This window comes from Tursiops truncatus, chromosome 12, assembly GCF_011762595.2.
Source record: "Tursiops truncatus isolate mTurTru1 chromosome 12, mTurTru1.mat.Y, whole genome shotgun sequence".
Lineage (NCBI taxonomy): Eukaryota > Metazoa > Chordata > Mammalia > Artiodactyla > Delphinidae > Tursiops > Tursiops truncatus.
Window position 1 is genome coordinate 57036416 of NC_047045.1, and position 27888 is coordinate 57064303.

At 40.8% G+C, this 27888-nt stretch overlaps 1 protein-coding gene across 3 annotated transcripts in view; it reads right to left on the reverse strand.

Annotated features, from left to right (window-relative positions):
* ARHGAP18 (Rho GTPase activating protein 18) overlaps window positions 1-27888 on the reverse strand; it is a 136023-nt gene that overhangs the window by 99727 nt on the left and 8408 nt on the right. The window contains exon 1 of one of the 3 annotated variants that reach the window (XM_073789581.1): window positions 26816-26838. The exons of the other annotated variants lie outside the window; for them this stretch is intronic. Coding sequence (XP_073645682.1) covers window positions 26816-26823 — 8 coding nt within the window. The 5' untranslated portion in view covers window positions 26824-26838. Of the gene's footprint in view, window positions 1-26815; window positions 26839-27888 lie in introns of those variants that run through there. 3 annotated transcript variants of the gene reach the window in all.

The window sequence follows — 27888 nt, forward strand, 5'->3', positions numbered from 1 at the left end:
ACACATTCCCCGATCTTCTTGTCTGTTATTAATGCCATTCACAAGTAGCTTCTTCCAAGTATCATCACGTTTTCCTTGTCCTTGCAAAAACCTATGCTTCCAAATTTCACCACTTTTACCATCAGCCAGAATTTAAGCTTCCCACACAGTAATACTACCACCATCAAACTTATGAGTAATTTTAATGTGTGAAGGGAAAAGGGAATGCAAGGTAGCAATAGCTGAAAGGTCAAAAATAAAACTTGTGTACTGAGTGCCATCCATGTTTTCTTTACCATGTTGGCCTCAAGTTTTCACAAAGATGAATTAAACCCATTGGTACAGGAAAAAAATAAAAAGAAAGAAAGAAAGGTGATAATGTGCATACAAGAATATGAACTCACCCTGAGGGAGGGGCAGCTGGGGTTTTTTTCAAACTGTGCCCCACTGAACCCCAGGGACCCAGATGGGTCCATTAATCTTTTTCTAAATCCAGTGTGACACATTTTCGCTCAAGCAAAACCAGACAGGTAAAGACATCACTCCGTCATATACAGCACACTCAGCGGATGCCCAGCCGAACACAGGAGCCATGGATTAAGCTCATGAAATCTACAAATATTTCTCAATGACCTACTCTGCCCAGTCTTTCTTCCAGGCACTGGGGATACAATGAACAGCGCAGACAAAAATTCCTATCCTTGCAGAGACACTGCAACCAAATACATCATAGTTTAGAAACAAAAACAGCTATACAGGGCATCCAGGGAAATACTGTGGAAACCTTAATGTAGATCATATATTAGACTATAATTATCTTACAGTAGTTTTCAAACTTGTCTGCACATTGGAATCACCTGGGAGCTTAAAAAAAAAAATTACTGGCGTCTCTGAGCCATCCAGGGATTGAGATTTAATTAGTCTGGAGTGTGGCCTGAGCTTTGGAATTTTAAACTTTTTTAAATTAAAACTTTGAATCCGGATGTAAGACTTAACGTGTATCCTAATCCATTTTAAAACAGTTCTAGGGCTTCCCTGGTGGCGCAGTGGTTGGGAGTCCGCCTGCCGATGCAGGCGATATGGGTTCGTACCCCAGTCCGGGAAGATCCCACGTGCCGCAGAGCAGCTGGGCCCGTGGGCCATGGCTGCTGAGCCTGCGTGTCCGGAGCCTGTGCTCCGCAACGGGAGAGGCCATGGCGGTGAGAAGCCCGTGTACCGCAAAAAAAAAAAAAAAAAAAAAAAAAAAAACAGTTCTAAGTGCTTAAATATTTTGCAATAAAATTTGAGGAAACAAAATCAATCATCTAGTCCACTTGATCATCTTAGACAGGATGTGGTCCTGAGTATGAAATTCAACAATTTATAAGCAGAAAACTACTTTCAGATGATGGGCAATGTTTCAGAATTCACCAAGTGAATTTTTAATTTCAACTTAGTACAACAGTTTTACTCTAAACCTTTGTTTCAATGTTTATTTTTAAATGTTTTAAAACCATCCTATCTTTGAAAGAACAGCGACTCACTGACATTATTCTGAACACTCACTGCTTCTGCAGAACGCTGCAGGCATAGGATACATGGGGTTTTACCTATACTGGTACTAAAAATATACTTTAAAGTATATTTTAAAAATAAATCCTTAATATACATTTGATTTGTCCTAATTTGCCTCCTTCTCCTAAAGATGAAACAAAATGTTCCAATATTGTACAATCAGTCTATTCCAGTGCCATCTGTCATCTGGACAGTTATTATTCATAAGGAAAACTGTAGTTATTATTCATTATTTATATCTCCCCAACTTGCTTTTTTTTTTCCTGGTAAGAATACACACAACACACATACACACCTACCGAGAGAGAGAGAGAGAGAGAGAGAGAGAGAGAGAGAGAGAGAGAGAGAGAGAGAGAGAGAGGGAGAGAGGGAGAGAGAGAGAAGGAGAGAGGGAGGGAGGTGGAGGAATATAGCCAGAAAAGCAGACTGGAGCCCTAATTAGAAAGATACTCATACTTAAGCATGTACTCATTTGGAAAATATTTACTAAGAAACTACTATGTGTCAAGCAATGTGGAAATAATTATAAACAAGCCAAACAGAATCCCAAATTGATAGTCACATTGGGAATACAGACAAGCAAGCATGACACAATTAGGGCATTGCTTTTGCAAGGCTAATCTGATGAGCAGGATTAAAATAAACTAGACCAGGTTTGCATTCAAAGTGTATATTCTGCATAAGTAATAAAAGCGGATCCTTTCTAAAAATTAAATTTGATGGTACAGTCCTGACCGAGTTGCTTTCCATTTCATTTATACGTCCTTTCCCTACTGTATTAGTTTCTTGTGGCTGCTAATTACTACAAACTTGGTGGCTTAAAGTAATAGCAATTTACTCTCTCATAATTCTAGAGGCTAGAAGTTCAAAATCAGGGTCACTGGGGTCAAGGTGTCAATGGAGACGAACTCCCACCAGAGCCTCTAGGGGATCCATTCCTCCCCTCTTGCAGCATCTGTTGGGACAAGCATTCCTTTGCTCGTGGCCTTGTTGACTCCAATCTCTGCCTCCATTTTCACATGCCGTGTGTGTGTGTGTGTGTGTGTGTGTGTGTGTGTGTGTGTGTGTGTGTGTGTGTGTGTGTGTGTGTATGCATGAAATCTCCCTCTGTCTTTCATTAGGATGATTGTGATTGCATTTGGAGCCCAAATGAATAATCTGGGATAATCTCCCATCTCAAGATCCTTCACTTAATTGCATCTCCAAAGACCCTTTTCCTAAATAAGATTCACAGATTAAGATTCACATATTCCTGGGACTTCCTTGGTGGCACAGTGGTTAAGACTCCACACTCCCAATGCAGGGGGCCCCGGTTCAGTCCCTGGTCAGGGAACTAGATCCCACATGCATGCCACAACTAAGGAGCCCACGTGCCACAACTAAGGAGACTGCCTGCTGCAACTAAGGAGCCCACGTGCCACAACTAAGACCTGGTGCAACCAAATAAATAAATATTAAAAGAAAAAATTTCAGAGACAGGAGAAGATGGCGGAAGAGTAGGACGCAGAGATCACCTTCCTCCCCACAGATACATCAGAAATACATCTACACGTGGAACTGCTCCTATACAACACCCACTGAACAGTGGCAGAAGACCTCAGACCTCCCAGAAGGCAAGAAACTCCCCCACGTACCTGGGTAGGGCAAACGAAAAAAGAATAAACAGAGACAAAAGAAGAGGGACAGGACCTGCACCAGTGGGAGGGAGCTGTGAATGAGGAAAGGTTTCCACACACTAGGAAGCCCCTTCGTGGGCGGAGACTGCGTGTGGCGGAGGGGGAATCTTCGGAGGGGGAATCTTCGGAGCCACGGCGGAGAGCGCAGCCACAGGGGTGCGGAGGGCAAAGCGGAGAGATTCCTGCACAGAGGATCGGTGCCGACAAGCACTCACCAGCCCGAGAGGCTTGTCTGCTCAACCGCCGGGACAGGCGTGGGCTGGGAGCTGAGGCTCGGGCTTTGGAGGTCAGATCCCAGGGAGAGGACTGGGGTTGGCGGCGTGAACATAGCCTGAAAGGGTTAGTGCGCCACGACTAGCCGGGAGGGAGTCCAGGAAAAGTCTGGAGCTGCCAAAGAGACAAGAGACTTTTTCTTGCCTCTTTGCTTCCTGGTGCGCGAGGAGAGGGGATTAAGAGTTCTGCTTAAAAGAGCTCCAGAGACGGGCGCAAGCCGCGGCCAAAACCGTGGACCCCAGAGACGGGCATGAGACGCCAAGGCTGCTGCTGCCGCCACCAAAAAGCCTGTGTGCGAGCACAGGTCACTATCCACACCTCCCTTCCGGGGACCCTGTGCAGCCCGCCACTGCCAGGGTCCCATGATCCAGGGAAAACTCCCCCGGGAGAACGCACGGCGTGTCTCAGGCTGGTGCAACGTCACGCTGGCCTCTGCCACCGCAGGCTCGCCCCGCACTCCGTGCACCTCCCTCCCCCGGCCTGAGTGAGCCAGAGCCCCCTAGTCAGCGACTCCTTTAACCCCATCCTGTCTGACCAAAGAACAGACGCCCTCAGGCGACCTACACGCAGAGGCGGGGCCAAATCCAAAGCTGAACTCCGGGAGCTGTGCGAACAAAGAAGAGAAAGGGAAATCTCTCCCAGCAGCCACAGGAGCAGCGGATTAAATCTCCACAATCAACCTCAAGTACTCTGCATCTATGGAATATGTGAATAGACAACAAATCATCCCAAATTGAGGAGGTGGACTTCGGAAGCAAGATGGATTATTTTTTCCCCTTTTCCTCTTTTTGTGAGTGTGTATGTGTATGCTTCTGTGTGAGATTTTGTCTGTATAGCTTTCCTTTCACCATTTGTCCTAGCATTCTGTCCGTTGGTTTTTTTTGTTTGTTTGTTCTTACTTTATAAATGTTTTTCTTAATAATTATTTTTTATTTTAATAACCTTTATTTTATCTTACTTTATTTTTATTTTATCCTCTTTCTTTCTTTTTAATTTTTTCTCCCTTTTATTCCGAGCCGTGTGGAGAACAGTCTCTTGATGCTCCAGGCAGGCTTCAGGGCTGTGCCTCTGAGGTGGGAGAGCCAACTTAAGTACACTGGTCCACAACAGACCTCCCAGGTCCACATAATATCAAATGGCAAAAATCTCCCAGAGATTTCCATCTCAACTCCAACACCCAGCTTTATTCAATGACCAGCAAGCTACAGTGCTGGACACCCTATGCCAAACAACTAGCAAGATAGGAACACAGCCCCATCCATTATCAGAGAGGCTGCCTAATATAATAATAAGGCCACAGACACCCCAAAACACACCACCAGACGTGGACCTGCCCACCAGAAAGACAAGATCCAGCCTCATCCACAAGAACACAGGCACTACTCCCTCCACCAGGAAATCTACACAACCCACTGAACCAACCTTAGCCACTGGGGGCAGACACCAAAAACAACGGGAACTATGAACCTGCAGCCTGAGAAAAGGAGACCCCAAACACAGTAAGATAAGCAAAATGAAAAGACAGAAAAACACACAGCAGATGAAGGCACAAGGTAAAAAACCCCCAGACCTAACAAATGAAGAGGAAATAGGCAGTCTACCTGAAAAAGAATTCAGAATAATGATAGTAAGGATGATCCAAAATCTTGGAAATAGAATAGAGAAAATGCAAGAAACATTTACCAAGGACCTAGAAGAACTAAAGAGGAAACAAGCAATGATGAACAACACAATAAATTAAATTAAAAATACTCTAGAACGGATCAATAGCAGAATAACTGAGGCAGAAGAACGGATAAGTGACCTGGAAGATAAAATAGTGGAAATAACTACTGCAGAGCAGAATAAAGAAAAAAGGAAGAAAACAACTGAGGACAGTCTCAGAGACCTCTGGGACAACATTAAATGCACCAACATTCGAATTATAGGGGTCCCAGAAGAAGAAGAGAAAGAGAAAGGGACTGAGAAAATATTTGAAGAGATTATAGTTGAAAACTTCCCTAATATGGGAAAGGAAATAGTTAATCAAGTCCAGGAAGCACAGAGAGTCCCATACAGGATAAATCCAAGGAGAAACACGTCAAGACACATATTAATCAAACTATCAAAAATTAAATACAAAGAAAACATATTAAAAGCAGCAAGGGAAAAACAACAAATAACACACAAGGGAATCCCCATAAGGTTAACAGCTGATCTTTCAGCAGAAACTCTGCAAGCCAGAAGGGAGTGGCAGGACATATTTAAAGTGATGAAGGAGAAAAACCAACAACCAAGATTACTCTACCCAGCAAGAATCTCATTCAGATTTGATGGGGAAATTAGAACCTTTACAGACAAGCAAAAGCTGAGAGAGTTTAGCACCACCAAACCACCTTTACAACAAATTCTAAAGGAACTTCTCTAGGCAAGAAACACGAGAAGGAGAAGACCTACAATAACAAACCCAAAACAATTAAGAATATGGGAATAGGAACATACATATTGATAATTACCTTAAATGTAAATGGATTAACTGCTCCCACCAAAAGACACAGACTGGCTGAATGGATACAAAAACAAGACCTGTATATATACTGTCTACAAGAGACCCACTTCAGACCTAGGGACACATACAAACTGAAAGTGAGGGGATAGAAAAAGACATTCCATGCAAATGGAAATCAGAAGAAAGCTGGAGTAGCAATTCTCATATCAGACAACACAGACTTTAAAATAAAGACTATTACAAGAGACAAAAAAGGACACTACATAATGATCAAGGGATCAATCCAAGAAGAAGATATAACAATTGTAAATATTTATGCACCCAACATAGGAGCACCTCAACACATAAGGCAAATACTAACAGCGATAAAAGGGGAAATTGATAGTAACACAATCATAGTAGGGGACTTTAACACCCCACTTTCACCAATAGACAGATCATCCAAAATGAAAATAAATAAGGAAACACAAGCTTTAAATGATATATTAAATAAGATGGACTTAATTGATATTTATAGGACATTCCATCCAAAACAACAGAATACACATTTTTCTCAAGCGCTCATGGAACATTCTCCAGGATAGATCATATCTTGGGTCACAAATCTAGCCTTGGTAAATTTAAGAAAACTTAAATCGTATCAAGTATCTTTCCCAACCACAACGCTATGAGACTAGATATCAATTACAGGAAAAGATCTGTAAAAAATACAAACACATGGAGGCTAAACAATACACTACTTAATAACGTAGTGATCACTGAAGAAATCTAAGAGGAAATCAAAAAATACCGAGAAACAAATGACAATGGAGACACGACGACCCAAAACCTATGGGATGCAGCAAAAGCAGTTCTAAGAGGGAAGTTTATAGCAATACAATCCTACCTTAAGAAACAGGAAACATCTCAAATAAACAACCTAACCTTGCACCTAAAGCAATTAGAGAAAGAAGAACAAAAAAACCCCAAAGTTAGCAGAAGGAAAGAAATCATAAAGATCAGTTCAGAAAGAAAGGAAAAAGAAATGAAGGAAACGACAGCAAAGATCAATAAAACTAAAAGCTGGTTCTTTGAGAAGGTAAACATAATTGATAAACCACTAGCCAGACTCATCAAGAAAAAAATGGAGAAGACTCAAATCAATAGAATTAGAAATGAAAAAGGACAGCTGACACTGCAGAAATACAAAGGATCATGAGAGATTACTACAAGCAACTCTATGCCAATAAAATGGACAACCTGGAAGAAATGGACAAATTCTTAGAAATGCACAACCTGCCGAGACTGAACCAGGAAGAAATAGAAAATATGAACAGACCAATCACAAGCACTGAAATTGAAACTGTGGTTAAAGTCTTCCAACAAACAAAAGCCCAAGACCAGATGGCAAATTCTATCAAACACTTAGAAAAGAGTTAACACCCATCTTTCTCAAAGTCTTCCAAAATATAGCAGAGGGAGGAACACTCCCAAACTCATTCTATGAGGCCACCATCACCCTGATACCAAAACCAGACAAAGATGTCACAAAGAAAGAAAACTACAGGCCAATATCACTGATGAACATAGATGCAAAACTCCTCAACAAAATACTACCAAACAGAATCCAACAGCACATTAAAAGTATCATACACCATGATCAAGTGGGGTTTATTCCAGGAATGCAAGGATTCTTCAATATAAGCAAATCAATCAGCGTGATACACCATATTAAGAAACTGAAGGAGAAAAACCATATGATCATCTCAATAGATGCAGAGAAAGCTTTCGACAAAATCCAACACCCCTTTATGATAAAAACCCTGCAGAAAGTAGGCATAGAGGGAACTTTCCTCAACATAATAAAGGCCATATATGACAAACCCACAGCCAACATCATCCTCAATGGTGAAAAACTGAAACCAGTTCCACTAAGATCAGGAGCAAGACAAGGTTGCCCACTCTCATTATTCTTATTCAACATAGTTTTGGAAGTTTTAGCCACAGCAATCAGAGAAGAAAAAGAAATAAACAGAATCCAAATTGGAAAAGAAGAAGTAAAGCTGTCACTATTTGCAGATGACAAGATACTATACATAGAGAATCCTAAAGATGCTACCAGAAAACTACTAGAGCTAGTCAATGAATTTGGTAAAGTAGGGGGATACAAAATTAATGCACAGAAATCTCTGGCATTCTTATACACTAGTGATGAAAAATCTGAAAGTGAAATTAAGAAAACACTCCCATTTACCATTGCAACAAAAAGAATAAAATACCTAGGAATAAACCTACCTAAGGAGACAAAAGACCTGTATGCAGAAAATTATAAGACACTGATGAAAGAAGTTAAAGATGATACAAATAGATGGAGAGATATACCGTGTTCTTGGATTGGAAGAATCAACATTGTGAAAACGACTATACTACCCAAAGCAATCTACAGATTCAATGCAATCCCTATCAAACTACCACTGGCATTTTTCACAGAACTAGAACAAAAAATTTCACGATTTGTAAGGAAACTCAAAAGACCCCGAATAGCCAAAGCAATCTTGAGAACGAGAAAAGGAGCTGGAGGAATCAGGCTCCCTGACTTCAGACTATACTACAAAGCTACAGTAATCAAGACAGTATGGTCCTGGCACAAAAACAGAAATATAGATCAATGGAACAGGATAGAAAGCCCAGAGATAAACTCACACACATGTGGTCACCTTGTCTTCGATAAAGGAGGCAAAAATATACAGTGGAGAAAAGACAGCCTCTTCAATAAGTGGTGCTGGGAAAACTGGACAGGTACATGTAAAAGTATGAAATTAGAACACTCCCTAACACCATACACAAAAAGAAACTCAAAATGGATTCAAGACTTAAATGTAAGGCCAGATACTATCAAACTCTTAGAGGAAAACATAGGCAGGACACTCTATGACATAAATCACAGCAAGATCCTTTTTGACCCACCTCCTAGAAAAATGGAAATAAAAACAAAAATAAACAAATGGGACCTAATGAAACTTCAAAGCTTTGGCACAGCAAAGGAAACCATAAACAAGACCAAAAGACAACCCTTAGAATGGGAGAAATATTTCCAATGAAGCAGCTGACAAAGGATTCATCTCCAAATTTTACAAGCAGCTCATGCAGCTGAATAACAAAAAAACAAAGAACCCAATCCAAAAATGGGCAGAAGACATAAATAGACATTTCGCCAAAGAAGATATACAGATTGCCAACAAACACATAAAAGAATGCTCAACATCATTAATCATTAGAGAAATGCAAATCAAAACTACAATAAGATATCATCTCACACCGATCAAAATGGCCATCATCAAAAAATCTAGAAACAATAAATGCTGGAGAGGGTGTGGAGAAAAGGGAACACTCTTGCACTGTTGGTGTGAATGTAAGTTGATACAGCCACTGTGGAGAACAGTATGGAGGTTCCTTAAAAAACTACAAAAACATGACCGTATGACCCAGCAATCCCACTACTGGGCATATACCCTGAGAAACCCGTAATTGAAAAAGAGTCATGTACCAAAATGTTCACTGCAGCCCTATTTACAATAGCCAGGACATGGAAGCAAACATCAACAGATGAATGGATAAAGAAGATGTGGCACATATATACAATGGAATATTACTCAGCCATATAAAGAAACGAAATTGAGTTATTTGTAGTGAGGTGGATGGACCTAGAGTCTGTCATACAGAGTGAAGTAAGTCAGAAAGAGAAAAACAAATACCGTGTGCTAACACATATATATGGAATCTAAGGAAAAAAAAAAAAAAAGGTCGTGAAGAACCTAGGGGTAAGACGGGAATCAAGACACAGACCTACTAGAGCATGGACTTGAGGATATGGGGAGGGGGAAGGGCAAGCTGTGACAAAGTGAGAGAGTGGCATGGACATACATACACTACCAAATGTAAAATAGATAGCTAGTGGGAAGTAGCCGCATAGCACCGGGAGATCAGCTAGGTGGTTTGTGACCATCTAGAGGGGTGGGATAGGGAGGGTGGGAGGGAGGGAGACTCAAGAGGGAAGAGATATGGGAACATATGTATATGTATAACTGATTCACTTTGTTATAAAGCAGAAACTAACACACCATTGTAAAGCAAGTATACTCCAATAAAGATGTTAAAAAAAAATTTCACAGATTCCAGGAATTAAGACCATAAATCTGACTACCACACCTACCTAGAAAGCCTAAGAGTGAAAAAGCACAACAAGAAACAAAGCCAAGTGACTAAACCAGAGCATTTACAGTTCTGCTCCAAACACATCTAGATAACAAGTTTACCTGCCTCTATACAGGTCCCTAAATGAAGATGGTTTACTCTTCTGCTATATGTATGTGTGTATGGTGAGAATCTAATTACATCATATTAGAAAGCACCATACAAGTTCAAAGTAATATTAGTTTTTTTTTTCCCTCTCTTCTGCCTCCTCAGCCATAACCTCAAATATCCTTACAAAACAGCTCCTGTACCTTTCACTTATCCATTTCAGGACGTGGCTTGATTTTTCACTACACTGAGTATGGGAAGAAAAAGCCCAAAAAAGTTCAGTAAGGCAACCCAACACAGGGCCGGTCCTCAGGAGTCTGTAGGACCAGAGGTGAACCTGGGCAAAGCCAAAGCCTGGTCTGGTGGAACTCTCAAGCTGGAACCTTTGTAGTCTCTAGAATGGGTAAAGTGGCATGGCAATTCACTCTGGGGACAATCTACTTAGTCACTTTTCCCTAATTACAAAAGTAAGTCTTGACTAAAGACGCTGAGAAGTCTAAGGCCAAAACTGTATGGACAAGAAGAATGGTCCAGAGAAACTGAAGATTTCCAGGCAAATCACTGAGGAACCTTTCTGCCTTTTGCACTTCAGCAGTTGCAATAACACAGGATAGGCCACATCATTGCTGACCAAGCTATTTGAGTAGAACCATATGATAGACCATCATAATCCTGACTTGTCTCATTCTCTAGTGACCTGGATATGGAGAATTTCTACTCTTCCACAGTCCACTAAGCAGTGATCCTTAGCGAAAATTCTTACTCATAAGTATTTCTTTTTGTTTCTTTTTATATTTTCTGTTTTGCTTTGTTTTGTTATTTTTTTTCCTTCAGAAGTATTTCTTAATACTGTTAATAAATAAAGGTGGGCTCTAAAAATGAAAACATCCTGATGTAGAAAATGTAACATGAACCACAATTACTTATATACAAGCTCCACCTACTTGTTTCTCACTCCAGATCTGCACTAGTGTATAAATACAATCCTTAGCCTCTGGAGCAAAAATAAAAACACCACCTTATATGCTATGATGCCATTACAAACATATTTTCATTTTATTTGAGCTATTAACATTGCTTTTATAAACAGAATAAATAAAACAATTCATTTCATCGTTGCATTAGCTTAAAATACAACAACATGAAAGCAAATGTAAAATGAATAACAAACTAAAACCCACAGGATATTTATTAGTCAAGTGTTGTCTGATGCAGGGCAATCACTGTGGGACAATCCAAAGACATAAAACATTGAATTTCACCTTCTTGTTTTCCAAGAGCATAGTGGGCAAGCCCATGGGTTGGCAATCTGTTATCCTTCCTCATTTACTGGCTTGCCTTCAGGAAGTAGATGTTCCAGGCAGCTACATAATACATCTATTGTTTCTCCTCCACTGTCTTATCATACAATCTCCTTCCACTACAGTGAAAAACCTATATCCTCTTATAGAAATCATTTTAACTTATTAAATGTATAATGCAACAATTGTACCGATAGAGCACACCATAATTATAGAATCATAGAATGTTTAAAAGAGAGGGTCACTGAAGATCCAGGATTTGAAAGCAGACATTGCCTCAACCCCCAACATACTTTCTAAACAAAAGTCCTTCCACCCCTCTCCCCACTTCCCCAGTTTTGGCTGAACCAAGGAAAGGACAATATTGGTGTCTATGAGTATGAAGACATGCCAGGGACAAAGAGATAGCTCCAGCTTTGGAATATAAAGCCACCCACACAATTTGTCTTTGCCAAGCCAGCAAACTGACATAGCCGCTGAAGCACATTTCATGTGGTCTCAGGCTAGCTCCCTTTTTAGCCCAGTCCCCAAAGCAAAAGACGAGGTCTTAAAGCCAAGTATCAGAACAAGAGGAATCAACCCCTAGCTGCCGCCAATACGGGTTGCAAATGAAATCTCCTCGTGAACAACTGGGTACCATTTTTTGTAGGCAGTTGTTGAAACACGGATTTCTGATACGGGTGTTACAGAGTCAAATCCTTTCATTCTGTTGGGTAAAAATAAACTAAAACACTGGAGATACAAAGAAAGATCATTTTGTCCCAAAACACTGTCGTATAATCAGCAATCATTTATTGACTGTACACAGAATGCCTGGCCTTAACTAGACGTTGATATTCAGGGATAAAGAAAACACGAGGCTCAATGCTGTTATGGTTATTATTCTAAGATGCATACAATAAATATATACATGTAGCTGAGAAGAAAGAAAGGACCGTTGTAAAGCAATTATACTCCAATAAAGATGTTAAAAAAAAAAAGAAATGAAGGACTACACAATAAAACACAAAGAGAATGTGTTTTTTTTTAATTAGCACACAACATGCATTTTTATCAAAGAAAAACATACTCATAATAATGCACTTTTATCAAAGGACATAGCTTGCTAATATTATTATCTCTTACTGGCTGTCTTATTCTTTATCTCTCCCCCTTCCGCTTCTTTTCTTGTTTACTGCTATAGCTTAAAGTAGTTATTCCCAGACTTGTATACTAGAAAAAAAAATTTGTTTTTAATTTGGGGTGGAGAGTATCAACACAGAGTTGCAAACTTTTTATTAGCCAAGTACATTTTTTTAATAAACTATATCTATTTGCACTAGCTTTATTTCATTAAAGACACTTGATCACATAAAAGAACACGTGATCACATTTCATTCAAGTTATCAACCACCAATATCAGATCCTTTCATATCTGACTAGAAGTGTGAATTATAGAACAAGAAGAAAAACCAAAAGACACGTAGGAGGAAAGAAAAACCTTTGTGGGTCAGAAATGTAATGGAGAATAGAGGGTGGAAATGGCAAAGACTTTGCTTACTTCACAATTTCCACTAGGGCCAGCACAGTTTACCTTGAACAATGCGATAACAAAGGACCAAGGTGTGTCTTTGCCTGGCACGGAGTGGATGAGGTGAAGGAGGATGTCACCGAGAATCTGAAAACGATGTAGAGACAACCAGAAACTAATAGAGAGGTGTTATCATGTGGGAGTTCTGCTAAGAACAGGATGCTGAGAAAACAGTTATGAGAAAATTACTTTAAAGTGTGGATTGAAAAGAGAAGCAGCTTGAGGCCCAGAAACAGGCACTAGACAGCACTGAGACGGCTGGCTGGGGGGCAGCAGTTGAAAAATAAAGTACAGATCTGAGAAATTTCAGGGAGAAGGAAAATAGCCAAGCTCAGCAACAGGCTCCATGAGGAAGCCTGGGGAGAGGGATGTCAGTGATGACTCAGATGTCACGAGTGGAGAACAGACAGACCAGCAGCAGGACTGCCAGTGACACTGAGGAAGTACCAGAGGAAACGATGCATGAGATAGCTAAGAAACACTATAAATAGTCACATAGCTGTGGTTTCTCCGGCAAAAATGCATGTGCGAAACATCCTGCGTTCCACACCTTGGTTAAAATTTAACTGGGAGAATAACAACATGTTAATGACCCCAACTGTTGCTTTAAGAGAGCACGTCTAGGAATGCATGTGTGGGGAAAAAAAAAAGAGGGAAAGTAAATTTCAATAGTGGCTGGCTCTGGAGTAGTTGTATAAGTGACCTTTATTTCCTTCTTTGCAGTCTTATTTATCTTTCCAAGTTTCCTCTAAGGAGAATGCTATTTTGTTGGAAGAATTTTTGAGGTTTCGTAACTGAGCATGTTACCATGCTGTGTTACTTTTTAAGCTTCATGGACACACATGGAACACACACAAAACGTGTCCACCTACTTGAAGCATTATGGAGGTTTTAGCATACTAAGGCAACTCCAAATCATCACTCACACACCCATCATACTCACATACCCAACGCTGGATCATCCTGCCATCTGGTGACTTTCACATTTAACATACATCACATAGATTGGTCTCACTTCAGCCAAAGCTCATCATGAAAGCCAAGGAATGTCAGCCTAATATTCAGCCTAACGCCTGCCAATGCCAAGAAGCTACTATTGCGAGGCATTTTTCACTGAGATCTGTAAGAAGTACTTCTTAGAAGTACAGAGGATATCAGCACTAAGATTTTCTAGTATTAAATAAGGCACTTCCTGGTCATAAAGAAGTAGAATGGGTATTTCCAAAGTAAATTGGGCAAATCCAGTATGCAAGGGACTACAGAATAGTCATTATTCCTGCCTCAAACTCAGTCTGTGGACAGTTGGACATCGTGCAGTCACTAAGAGAACAAACTCTGGAAACCAGACTGCCAGGATGCTTTGAACCCAGCTCTGCTCTACTACTTTCCTCGCGTGTCATCTCGAGCAAGTTTCTGAGCCTCTGTGCCGCAGCTTCTTCCATTGCAAAACAGAGACAAAATTATACTGACCCTCACAGTACTGTGAAGTACAGGAGTCAACATTCACATACAGGATATTGTAAAGTAGATAGGACAGCACTAGGCAAACGCAGGGCACCGTGGGAAGGTTAGCTATTATTTATTTTTCATAATAAATATTATTGAAATATGTTGAAAAAGCTCAGTCTTTTCAAGAATTATACTTACATGCAACCATAAACTGTGCTAATCTTGTTGGTGACCCTTTGATACAGTTAGGCCATATTCAAAAATACAAAGTTGCTTTTTTTCCTTCCCACTTCTTCTCATTCCCTCCCTGACCTATATACAAAGATTAATAGAGCCCACACTAGAGTTCCTCAAAAGTAACAGTAACCCAAGAGTGAGAGGCTGAGATGTTTTCGTCCCCACTGTGTCATGCTCTTCCCTGCTCAAGCCTTTCCCTAGGAAACCAAGGAAACGTCTTTGACTCAACAATCCAGTATGCTGGCAACAACTTTCAAAATGAAAAACAAGTTGACTCACTGTTTAAAAAAAAAAAAAAAAAAAGTCTGTGCTAAAGGAAAATTAAGTAAACATATATTTTACAAAAAGTTATAATAACTAGCTCTCCTGCAGAGCAGTGCAGCCTCTCAGAATTCAACTCTTGAGTATTTCTTCAAGTCACCTCTCTAGATAATGAATCTTGTCCATTTGTGTATTAAGGGCCATCACAAACTGAAATACTAACTCCCACTAGAGCCAAACCCCACTACCAGTGGTTGGTTCTGTCATTTGCACTTGCCCTCTGCAGCCTGGCCTGCTCATCTCCTAGTGAGCTTGTCTCTTCTCAGCCATTCACACAAGGCTCCCTGAGCAGTCCACAGGTGATTATCAGTGAGCCCTGGAAAGCCCACCCCACCTCAAAATCTGGCCAATGACAGTAGCTTCTAGCCTGGCACTCCACCAATAAGATGCCAGGCCAGAGGTTCCCTGTCAGGTAAGCTGCCAAGTGCCAGAGGCTTACGCAGAATTTCCTTGGCCCCTCACAGGGAGCTAGTGTCTTCCAAGCTCAGCCTCTTCCCTGGGATACTAAGGAAGCCAACCACCTGGATATGAGCTGAACGCTTCCAAAATCCTCAGAATTGCAACCACAGAAATATTTATACAGACTTCTGGCTTTCTCCATATTCACATTTCTTTCAGAAGTCAGGGGAGTCGCCATGTCAACTTTCACTAAACTGTCTCCCTAAAAAACTATTCTTTATAAGCACACAGCTTCATCACTTCAAGACAATTGGCTGCAGGTGCCGGGCAGGTATTCCCCGCTCTTGTTAGAGCCTGGTTTCTACACACCATACCTTCAGGGCTTGCAACTCAGGTTCATGGATCTCAGAGAAACTCTAAACAACCAGTTTCCAACCGTCCAAGTTACTGCAAGTGACAGACACTACAAATGTTAGTTCTGGAAATACTAGGGGTCTGAGGACCTACTGACAGAGCTTGTAGCTGAGACCTTATCCCACAGTCAAGAAAGTGTTTTCTGATTGTCTAGGGCTGACAAGCCATAACCTCTATCTTCTACCCAGGCACCAATAGGACTCACCAGGACGTTCGAGCTCAGGCTCAAAGCCCACCAAAGCCGCCCCAGCCTGAGGATACTTCTTTCATTCTCTTCCCTGAATATGGGAAGGAGACAGACAAGCATCTTTGTTCTAGGAAGTCAGACTTCACTATAGGAAATGAACCTAAAGGAACTACTTATAGTTCATACAAAATGCCATACTTTCTTTTTACCTACATCTTACCTGTGTTGACCATTTCCCCCATCTCCCCATCATATTTTGTCTCTCTCTGGATTCACTGACAGACTTATTGTGAGCTATGCTCATAATAGGACAGACAGGGGAGGAGACTGTCTAAGATGCCATAAGAGGTACAGTAGTGACCAAACTTTTTCTTTTATTTTTTTTTCCCAGTTATTTGCAATGGGTCTGTGCGCTTTCTGTGGTTTACCTCATCTAATCCTCATACCGCCACTGAAACACAGCGAGGTTAACTTGCCCAAGGTCACATAATTAGTAAGTGATGGGTTCAAGGTATGAAACCACGCTGTCTCACAATCCCGAGCTCCTTCTTTTCACCACAATGCCATTCCGTTACATCTGTCCCAGCTTAAGGGAACCAAGGGTCTATACTGGAGCAGTTGGCTATTCTGAAAAGTGGGCAGGTTACACGCAGCCACTGACTGAAAGTAATCCCAACTCCCCAGTCAAGGTTGACCTTTGAGGCTTGCCACAAATTGGCCTCAACCTCCCCTTCTTGCCTTTCCTTCCACCTCCTGTCCTCTAGCCAAACTAGAATCCTCATAGAACTAACACCCATCTGAACCTCCCTCTCCTCACAATATATTTACTTTCTTCCCCCAAAGCCAAATCCTACCCAACCACTCCAACAAGATGAAACCTGAAACTCTCTTGGGTCCTTAGTTGACTGTGAGATGTCCTTCCTCTGCAGACATCCATAGCAGGGTTATTGGTTGGTTTGTTTTAACCTCTATTATAGTGACTGTAACTTCCTATAGTGATTGTAACATGTGACACGGCTCGTCATCCTTAGCAGAAATTTGAAAACTCCGCAACAGGGTTTTCTCTCTGAATAGCACAGTGTACCCAGCATAGGACAGAACACAGTACCTGCTCAACACACTTCACAGAAGAGTTAACATAGTACGGATTTTTGTTTTTGTTTTTAAAGATGTCTCATCATTGACAGCTGCTACACTGAGTAATGAAAACAAATAGAGCTGCTACCAGTGACAATGATTCCATCTTTTGGAGATTCAGGAAACTGATTCTAAGTGTGCTGCATCTAAGTACTGTCTAATATAAAAATTTCTATTTTCCTTCTATCTCCTTGAAGATCTCAATGTCACAAGGCCAAGAAGATGCAGATTCTAATTCTTCAACATCCAAAAATGTACTTGCTGTTACCCTTCCTTGTCTAAAATGTATTGAACAAACACAACCAAGGGGGCTAATTTTAAATTTCTAGAGGAATTAATAGTTGTTATCACTAATGATGGCTCCCCAGCCAGACGTCTGAGGCCTCATCAGCAGCTTAGGACAAATGTATCAATCTCTAGCATGAAAGACAAGGAGAAACCCGGCAGTGAGAGGCAACAGGTCTCCTCTCAGATGAAGATAGGAGCTTCCTCCCAGGAAGGAGAAATGGACAGCTATTGCTTTTGCATTTGAAAGTACCAGAGTACTTCCATGAAAGATACAGGAACGATAATCCACTTACACATTATTCTGCATTAAGATGTCCTTTTGGAGTAACTTCAGAAATCAGTGCAAGTGTGGAGGCAAAATATATACATACAGACATCTTTCTATTCCTCTTTTTCATCACTTGGAAAAAGCATACATTTTTCCATTTGCTTTTCGTGAGGACCTGAGAAAACAGCATCCCTGGAAAAACAATTCTTTTTCTACCGCCCTCACTCCTGTCATCCCAGCCTTCAGATTTTCATTCTGAATTCTGAAATTACAAAGGAGTTTTGACCATTTAAGTCAATTTGCCATTTAATTTTAAAAGGGGGCCAGTTAATTTGTTTTTAAAATAATTTCATAAATTTAAATTATGAATCTAATGCTAATAAGCAAACATACCAGACTGCTTTGGCTAAACAGTCCAATTAATAACATTTGATTTATCTATTTATTTTTAAAGAAATTTTATTTATTTATTTTTGGTTGCATTGGGTCTTTGTTGCTCTCCACGGGCCTTCTCTAGTTGCAGTGAGCGGGGGCTACTCTTCATTAAGGTGCGCGGGCTTCTCATTGCAGTGGCTTCTCTTGTTGCAGAACACAGGCTCTAGGCACGTGGGCTTCAGTAGTTGTGGCATGCGGGCTCAGTAGTTGTGGGTTGCGGGCTCTAGAGTGCAGGCTCAGTAGTTGTGGCGCACGGGCTTAGTTGCTCCGCGGCATGTGGGATCTTCCCGGACCAGGGCTCAAACCCGTGTCCCCTGCACTGGCAGGTTTCCTAACCACTGCACCATCAGGGAAGTTCCTAATAACATTTTATTAATCACAAAATCAATACAAATTTCCTGCCCATGTAAACCCATGTGTATGTGTGTATGTGAAATGACTGATATGGAAATTATAAGTAAAAATTAACCAAATGACTAATTCATGAAGCACTAATATTATCTTCATATATGTGCAACGTCTAAAGTGGTACATGCCATTAAAATGCATAAAATCGGGGCTTCCCTGGTGGCGCAGTGGTTGAGAGTCTGCCTGCCGATGCAGGGGACACGGGTTCGTGCCCCAGTCCGGGAAGACCCCACATGCCGCAGAGCGGCTGGGCCCGTGAGCCATGGCCGCTGAGCCTGTGCGTCCAGAGCCTGTGCTCTGCAACGGAAGAGGCCACAACAGTGAGAGGCCCACATACAGCAAAAAATAAAATAAAATAAAATAAAATGCATAAAATCACTGCTGAATTAAATACATGCTTATCAGATATATTCCTGTAAATGTTATACTTAAAATGGAAAACTCTTAAATATCTGCCGTGGATTGAGCAAAAGTGGTAGATTTTACCCTCAGCTCAAATCACCTGTCATTACATACAACATATAAAATTCTCCAAGTGTAAAAGAATTCATGTTCTAAATATAATAAAATGATAATTCAGACAGTAAAGAAACAGTTGATTGTTTACATTACTCACAAGTATAATTTTAGAATCTATAGATAAGGTTTGCTTTCAAACAAATAATTAATATAGTCCTTATTTACTTTTTATCCAAGACGTAATGCAAATAACATATTAAATAGTATAAACACTTTAAAATGCTCATGCACAGGGACTTCCCTGGTGGCACACTGGTTAAGAATCTGCCTGCCAGTGCAGGGGACATGGGTTTGAGCCCTTGCCTGGGAAGATCCCACATGCCGCGGAGCAACTAAGCCTGTGCACCACAACTACTGAGCCTGCACTCTAGAGCCCACGAGCCACAACTACTGAGCCCACGTGCCTACAGCCCGTGCTCCGCAACAAGAGAAGCCACCGCAATAAGAAGCCCACACACTGCAACAAAGAGTAGCCCCCGCTCGCCGCAACTAGAGAAAGCCCACAAGCAGCAACGAAGACCCAACACAGCCAAAAATAAATAAATAAATAAATACGTCTATATGTTAAAAAAATGTTCATGCATAGAGAAAAGGATATATATCTTTTTTTCTTTTTTTTTTTTTTGGCCACGCCACACACCATCTGGGATCTTAGTTCCCCAACCAGGGATCGAACCCACGTCCCTGCAATGGAAGCTCAGAGTCTTAACCGCAGAACCCCAGGGAAGTCCCAGGAGATATATCAATAACACAGCATTATGTAGATCTGTAGCATTTAATATTCCTCTGAAAAAGAAGGAAAACTTTGCATGCTATGAGCTTAAAAACATACGTCGCAAGTTAGAAGATTCATGAGAAATCAAATAAATCTTATATGCTTCACAATATTTGGACATTTTCTTAAAATCTCTGAAATTGTAAATTCACTTCAATGCTATCATCATTTTTGCAATACAAATTACTTGAATGACAGAAAAAAGATGCTAGTCGTACACGAAAACGCAGTGTAACAATTGTATTACATCTTGGTCATTTATAGATGGGGCTCAGTTTAAGCTGTTCTTTGATGAGTAACATAAGGCAGCATACAAAATCCTCACAATTTAACAGGTTATTTAATCCTTAATTTAGTTCATTAATAAAAATGAGATGAGGAAAGAAGTAGTGAGTGTGTGTGAGGGAGAGAGGAGGGAGTCAATGACCCAGAAATGGTCACCTGCAACACAAATACATTAAAACTTTCCCTAAACCAGTCCTTGACAAAGCACTACATCCTTAAAGAGACTTTGGCCACATCTCTTATCAGCACGGGGTCCTTAGAAGCCTGGGGAACTCCCCTTAAAGAGCAAGCAGATAGGGACGGGAGCAGGGCGGGGAGACACAGTCGGGCAGATCTTTGCTTTAGCCATCTCCATGGAAAGATCTATCTAACCTTCAATGAATTTTGTGCATTTTAACATTTTGCTCAGGAAGCTAGTTTGTCCTAATGAAATTCACTCTTTCGATCACTTCTTCAAGATGCTTGGACTATTAGGATTCCAGGTGGAAATTTAAAGACCAACTCTCTCCAAGCTTTAAAAGTGACTGGCTAATGTTTCACAGAACAAAATGTTATGAGATAGTTTAAAATTTCAGTACTATCAATTAAAAATAAAAGGTGTACCTGAAGAGACGCTTCCCTGGCCACGTCCCCAGGAAGCGTAATTGAGGAGATGTGAATTACCCTACAAAGGCACAAATAAATAGTCTCTGGTGAATACCTGGCCCATGTCACTGCGGGAATCTTCTCCTGCCCATCGTCTGTTTTCTGCCCAAAAGGCTGTTGAGAGGCTGCATACACACTTCCCTGTGGCCAAGAGCCCTGGTAACTGCTCTGCCCAGCAGCCTAATGCTCTCACTCCTGGTCAGCCCACGTGGCCTTCTGGGTTCTTGGCTTCTCCCGCAGGCCAGCTCTATTGCCAGCCAGCACCTCTGTAAGGCCACAGGAGCAATCGCCACATACTTCCTTAACTGCTCTCCTCCTCTTCCAGGCCTAGGCCCAGTTTTCTGTTCTTGACCCTGAAGCCCAGGGCACCCCTCCTACCCTAGCCTGAGGCCTCTGGACCCACTGGCCTGAGACAAGGAAGGGCTGGGCAGCCTGGGCTTCTCTGTCAAATTTTCACACTGTGAAATGGTTTACTCTTTTCAAACTGCATGCTCCCTTCCTTCCTTCCTTCCTTCTCCCCCAAAGAGGCAGGTTGCCCATGGAGCTAAGCCTGCCTGAGCAGGCCCCTTTCTCAAGACTATCCCATCATGCTTGGTTTCCTCGGCAGCACAGGGTTCATATTTTCCTTCCCCCTTCCCTCTCCTCCCTGCACTGGGTCTGCAGACTTGGCTGCTTTGGAAGATCGCTCCATGCAAACCATTTGCCTGGGTACAGAGAAAGGGTATAATGTCAAGTACTGACAGCTTTAGAAGGCAGAGAATCTTAGGAGACAAATCGATTTCTTTGGGTGATGTGTGCATGCTTTCCTGTGTGGTAAAGCAGCACTGAGATGGCATCCCAGGAAAGCTCTGAGTGGACAAAGAATTCTATTTTTGCTAAGATTAGCAATTTGTGGCAACGGGACATTTACGGGGACATGTCATGCAGGGACAGCTTGGCCTGGAAATCAAAATCTATTTATAGAACAGGTCTAGGTTTAGGACCAAGAATAAGGTAATCCCCAACCTTTGGCTTTCGGACAAGTTTCAAATTACTTTGCCTAAACGTGGAGAAGCTCCAGAAAGAGCTGTGGTTGAGTTGATCACTTGGTTAGTAGTTATAAACTAAGAAAATCTATTTGCTATGAAAAATATCCATGGCTAGAAGATAGTTCTAAGTATATACTGTCCAGTCAGCCAGGCCTCACCACCTTATTTTCAGTAATTTAATCAAAAGCGCTTTTGACGCTCCAAATAGGTCATTTTATTTTGAGACTTTTGGGTCTGTGGTAGGCCAAGACTTTAATGTCCTTGCAGCCCCCTGAAGTGTTTGGATGACTTTACTAAGTGAAAAGGAGCTGTTCATTAGCAACTGCAACATTTCCACACTTTCCCAGTTAAAGAAAATGGCTCGTTTGGATTTCAGTGGAAAATTCGCATGTGACAGAAAGGGTATTGAGACCACCTAGACTGTTGGGGAAGACCTGGAGACAATGTAGCCTCACAGCTGTCTTACTGTCTTACTTTTCTAGCACTAAGGAAAATCTGATTATTGAGCCCTTATAGAAAAATACAACCACCTAATAGCAATGACAGTGGTGATGGTGGCAGTATTTTATTTATTTATTTTTAATTTTATTTATTTATTTATTTTTGGCTGCGTTGGGTCTTCCTTGCTGAGCGCGGGCTTTCTCTAGTTGCGGCGAGTGGGGGGCTACTTCTCATTGCGGTGGCTTCTCTTGTTGTGGAGCATGGGCTCTAGGCACAAGGGCTCAGTAGTTGTGGCTCACGGGCTCTAGAGTGCAGGCTCAGTAGTCGCGGCACAAGGGCTTAGTTGCTCCGTGGCACGTGGGATCTTCCCGGACCAGGGCTCGAACCCGTGTCCCCTGCATGGGCAGGCAGATTCTTAACCACTGCGCCGCCAAGGAAGTCTTGGTGGCAGTATTTTAAAGGTACATCTTATTACTGTGTCATGCTGGTGTCGGGAGATTTTTCAATGCATGCGAAGAGAGTCTCCAGTTTACAAATGCCTACTGATGGAGAGAGAAGAGAGGTCCCGGCCTGGGGCTTTCTCCTTTACTTCCCCATGGCTCCTGCGGCCCCCAAGGCAGCACGGCACGTCCAGACTGCTGCTCTGAAAGACCCAGATCAGGGCCTGCCACAGAACACATCCCACCCTTGAACTGAGGCCCCACTGTCATTCAGACACATGTGCTTGGAAGGGAGAAAAACGATAATGGCCCCTATTCTATACCAGTCAGTAGGATGAAAATGACCAAGGTTCAAATCACAATTGATCTATATACAAGCTGTACGATCTCAGACCAGTTATTCTGTGTACATGAGCTTTGTCTTTCTTAAGATGTGGATGGTAATTCTCACCTAATGAAGATTAAACAAAGTCCATTTTAAAGGGCTTTGAACAGAGAGTACTCAATAAATATTTGTTTTTCTTTTCCTCCGTGATACCATTTGCACCAGTTGCATGAATAGCTGACCACAAAATGCCAGGAGATACCTCAAGGCCACACAAAATTATTTACTTAAATAGCAGAATTTAGTAAAACTATTTACTACTTCATTGCAGTAAATGGTATCTTGGGGTTTGAAAGTAGTTAAGGTTATCTCCCGAGGTGCCTATTTTACTCCTAAGTGAATTGCTGAGAATCCAGATTCACAGAAGCTTCTCTCAATATGAAGACAGCAGAGTTTTATTATATAAATATATATAAACACACACACGAACTACCAGACAACCAAACATTCTGTTGTAATTTAACTTGTTCTGCATATACTTCTAGAAACCATATTCAGCTTACAAAAGTTGGAAACAAATAATTTCTATGAACAGCACAGTGGTGAAGACCCTGAGAGCAGATTGCCCAGGTTCAAATCCCAGTCCTGCCACTTAGCTCTAGGACCTCAAGTGAGGTTCTCTACCACTCCCCACCTCCATTTCTCCATTTGTAAACTGGGAGTAATATCACCTACCTGCTTGGGCTGTTAAATAAGTTAAGATAGCCTCTCTAATTTAGTGGCAGCAATCCTTCCCTGAAAAAAACACTGGTGTTGTCCTCTTCTTTCAAGGAGAGAAAGTAACATATAACACATCTACCCCAGACCCTCAACCCGTTTTCCAAAACAAAACACACAGCAATACTCCAATACACAATTAACAAACTATCATGTTGAATGTAAAATGCTTAAGTGCTGTTTACTGAAGATCAAACTATTAGTAAGATTAAGTGTTATTTCCAAGCAGTGACGTGGCATATATCCTCTTGATTGACACTGGGTATGTTTTTCAAGATGTCCCCATTATACTAAAACTGTAACTCGAGCTATTTCCTCCACATTTGTGTTTAAAATTTCGTTATTGGGTTTGGAGGCATACGTATAAATTTTCTCTATAAAAACATAAGTTAAAAAATGTTGTATTAAAAGATGTATATTCTATAAAGCTTGGGTATTAAAAAGCAATAAACATTCTTACTGTGGAAATATGTTCACCAAGGGGAGATTTTTACAGGTGTGCTTGTATCAATAAAACAGATAGTGGCCACAGAAGAAGGGTAATTTTTAAAAACCTATTACTACCACTACTACCAACACAACAGAAAAAGCCCAAAATATGTCCCTAACTCCAAAGTATACAATTTTTGAACATTTTTCCACTTATAAAGAAACAGCGGGCTTCCCTGGTGGCGCAGTGGTTGAGAGTCTGCCTGCTGATGCAGGGGACGCGGGTTCGTGTCCCGGTCCGGGAAGATCCCACATGCCGCAGAGCGGCAGGGCCCGTGAGCCATGGCCGCTGAGCCTGCGCATCCGGAGCCTGTGCTCTGCAACGGGAGAGGCCACAGCAGTGAGAGGCCCGCATACCGCAAAAAAAAAAAAAAAAAAAAAAAAGAAACAGCAATATTTTGGGATTTCACAAATTGTGTTCCCTGGAACATTGGTAACAAGTGTTATTAAAAAATAAAAAAGGTTCCTAGGTCAAATAACTTTAGAATATTTAAAATATGCTTCTTGTTACCAGTTTTTTTTAGCAATTCATAAATACTAGCTAAAATATTATATGCTACAAGGCGTCTTGCAGTAAACTTTATTTACACTAAAATATTGGACCACGAAACTCCTTTTCAACAGAACACCTAGTAACAATATTTCACACACAATTTGGGAAACAGAGCTCTATTCCTTTCACTTATTTATTAAAGAAATTTTGCTTTAAGCAGATTAACAAAGTATTAGTCTCTCCTGAAATGAGTAAAAAGCTATTAGGACAAGCCTTTCATTTTAAAGACACATAGCCTGGCCTTGGCTTTCAAGCTTCAAGCTTCAAACTAAGCTCAGAAGGGATTAGTCTCTTTCCTTTACCTGCAAAACGGAGATGATATGATTTCCGATCAGTAGTATAGGGACGGGAAAATTGGTGTAAATGTGTTTCTTAAATGACCTTAAAAATCTTAGGAATTAAGTGATCTGATGAATAAAACATGACCATCATTGCTATAGACAAATAACTAAAATTTATGCAGCAGGTTCTCACAAAAACAGGGGCAGCTCTAAGCTGGAGACACAAAGTATTTTTAAAGAAATAGATACATATTCTAATCTTCAAGTACTAATTTTAAAAAATTTCCTTCCTTTAAGGGAAAAACACTCCCCCCACCTCCACCCAGAGTTCAGAGGGTGTCCTAGCCACTTATTTTCCTCTTTGCTTTGAAGGAAGTGTGGCAAGAGACAAATCCATTTAAGTAACTGGTATAGTAAAGCAATGTCTCTAAACAAGAAAGAAAGGATACCCTACAGTGATGCTATTTAGGTATGCTAAGGCACAATGATAGGAATTATTGGACGACTGCTAAATTTAACTAACATTCTGGGAGTAGAAAAAGCAAGCAACTCAAATACTGGCAATTAATTTTTATATACCCTCTGGGATGTTTTCCATATGTACTATGTGATCTCAAAAAGATTACGTATTCCAAAATACTACATCTGTGTCCAATAGTCCCTTAGAGTAAGTATCATTGGATGTAAACAAACAAGGGCCTTTGGCAACTCTGCTGCTATCAAATAGAGGGAACATGTTCTATACAAGGAAGATCTCATTTCTCAGGACTCTATTCTTTCCAAATTCAAATTCACTTGTGCCTAAAATCAAATTCAAATTTAGCACTTTTGTGAAAAACGTTTTTGAGAATCAAGTTTTTTTTTTGTTTCTGGTGGAAAGAAAAAAAGGCTCTATACTAAATTGTCCTGCAAACATAAAACCCAACCGTTCCAAAATATAAAATATCCATCAATGCACAAATATAGTTGAATTCCTATTATATACAGGGTACTGAATCCATCTAGTGCTTAGGATTAAAAAAAGAAATCAAGCCCACCCTTGAGGCATTTATGTTCTTAGTAAATAGAAAAATTTCTACAGTATAAACTTGCCTAATAAAGCAAGGCAGAGGGTAAACGCACATAGGATGTGTACACGTACTAGGGGAGAATTTTAAAGTCAAGCTCCAGGGAAGAGAGGTTTCTAAGAGGAGTTGGCAATAAGACCAGAAAAGGCAGGTAGGGCCAGATACAGAGAGACTGGAATGATAACTGAGTAGCTTATTGCCAAAGATGACCTCTTTACCAAGCTCTGTAAGCCATTCCCTCACTGAGAGGTGAAGCCTATTCCTCCATGCTCTTGAATTTGAGACGGGATATGATTAATTGGCGAACAGAATATGGCCAAGTGGCATTGAGTAACTTCTGAGGCCAAGCCCCAAGAAACCTGGCAGGTTCCACCTAGACTTCCTAGAATGCTCACTCTGGGGTAAGCCAGCAAGAATGTAGGAAGTCTGACTACTCTGACTCTGCCATGCTACGAGGAAGCCCAAGCTAGTCATGTGGCGAAGCTGCACAAGGAGAAAGATGACCCACCAGCCCAGGTGTCAAACCTGTGCATGAAGACGCCTCTGACGATCCCCTTGCCTCAGCCCATCTTGCTTGACGGACCCCAAGAAAGAACTTGATTGTGATCCTCCAGAATCAAGAGAGAAAACTGTTATTTTAAGTCACTAAGTTTTGGGTGGTATGTTACACAGCAACAGCCGACTGAAACAGTCACCTTGACCTTCAGGATAGGGGTCACAAATGGTGGTACCTGGGCCAGATCGAACCTGCAGACAGGATTTTGGGGGGCTTACTCAGTATTTTTAAAATTCTAGTAACATTTTCTACAAAACCCACATTCTTCTGAGGCCTGCACTTTCCAATCATCCACTTCACTTATTATATAACCTGCCAGGCCCCTATTGGTCCTCAAGTATAGAAACCTTTCTCTAAAAAATGGGAGCAAGGGATTAATACACTTATACAATTACCTAAATATATCCAGTCTGATGACATCATATAGTTACACTATAATCCAGAATGATTCAAAAATGCCATAAATCAAAAGACTTTTAGCCTGGATATACTGAAGCATATATATCCCCATTTTTAATAATAAATTTTAAAAATAACAATGATTTACTTAAAAATAAATAAAGACATCATTCAAATTTACTTCTACCTTGATCTAAATAACTTCTATCAAGATGATGGGCCATAGCTTTGACAGTATTATTTGGACCAGAGAGAAATGAAAAGACACACACTTAGTAACTCTAGTCAAAACATTAATTATAGAATAAGCTGATCGAGTTACATGTTTCTAGACCACCTATAAATAGCCAAAGTTCCTTTCAACTTTCAGTTGCCAGCTCACCTTTTCTTACTCAAACCAAATCTTAATTATTCAATAACAAATTATTTTAAAGTTTTATACCTCAAAAGGGGGAACCATGCCATGGTTTCCTAAATATGATACTGAAAACGCTGTTTCAGAATCCATCTGTATTATAATGCAAGCTCCTTCAGGGCAGGAATTCTTACATTTATTTTATTCTAGGCTTATCATATACATCCAGCAAAAATCTTCACGGTTGTTTATTAAAATACATGTTAGGAGTCTTTTAAATAATTTAAA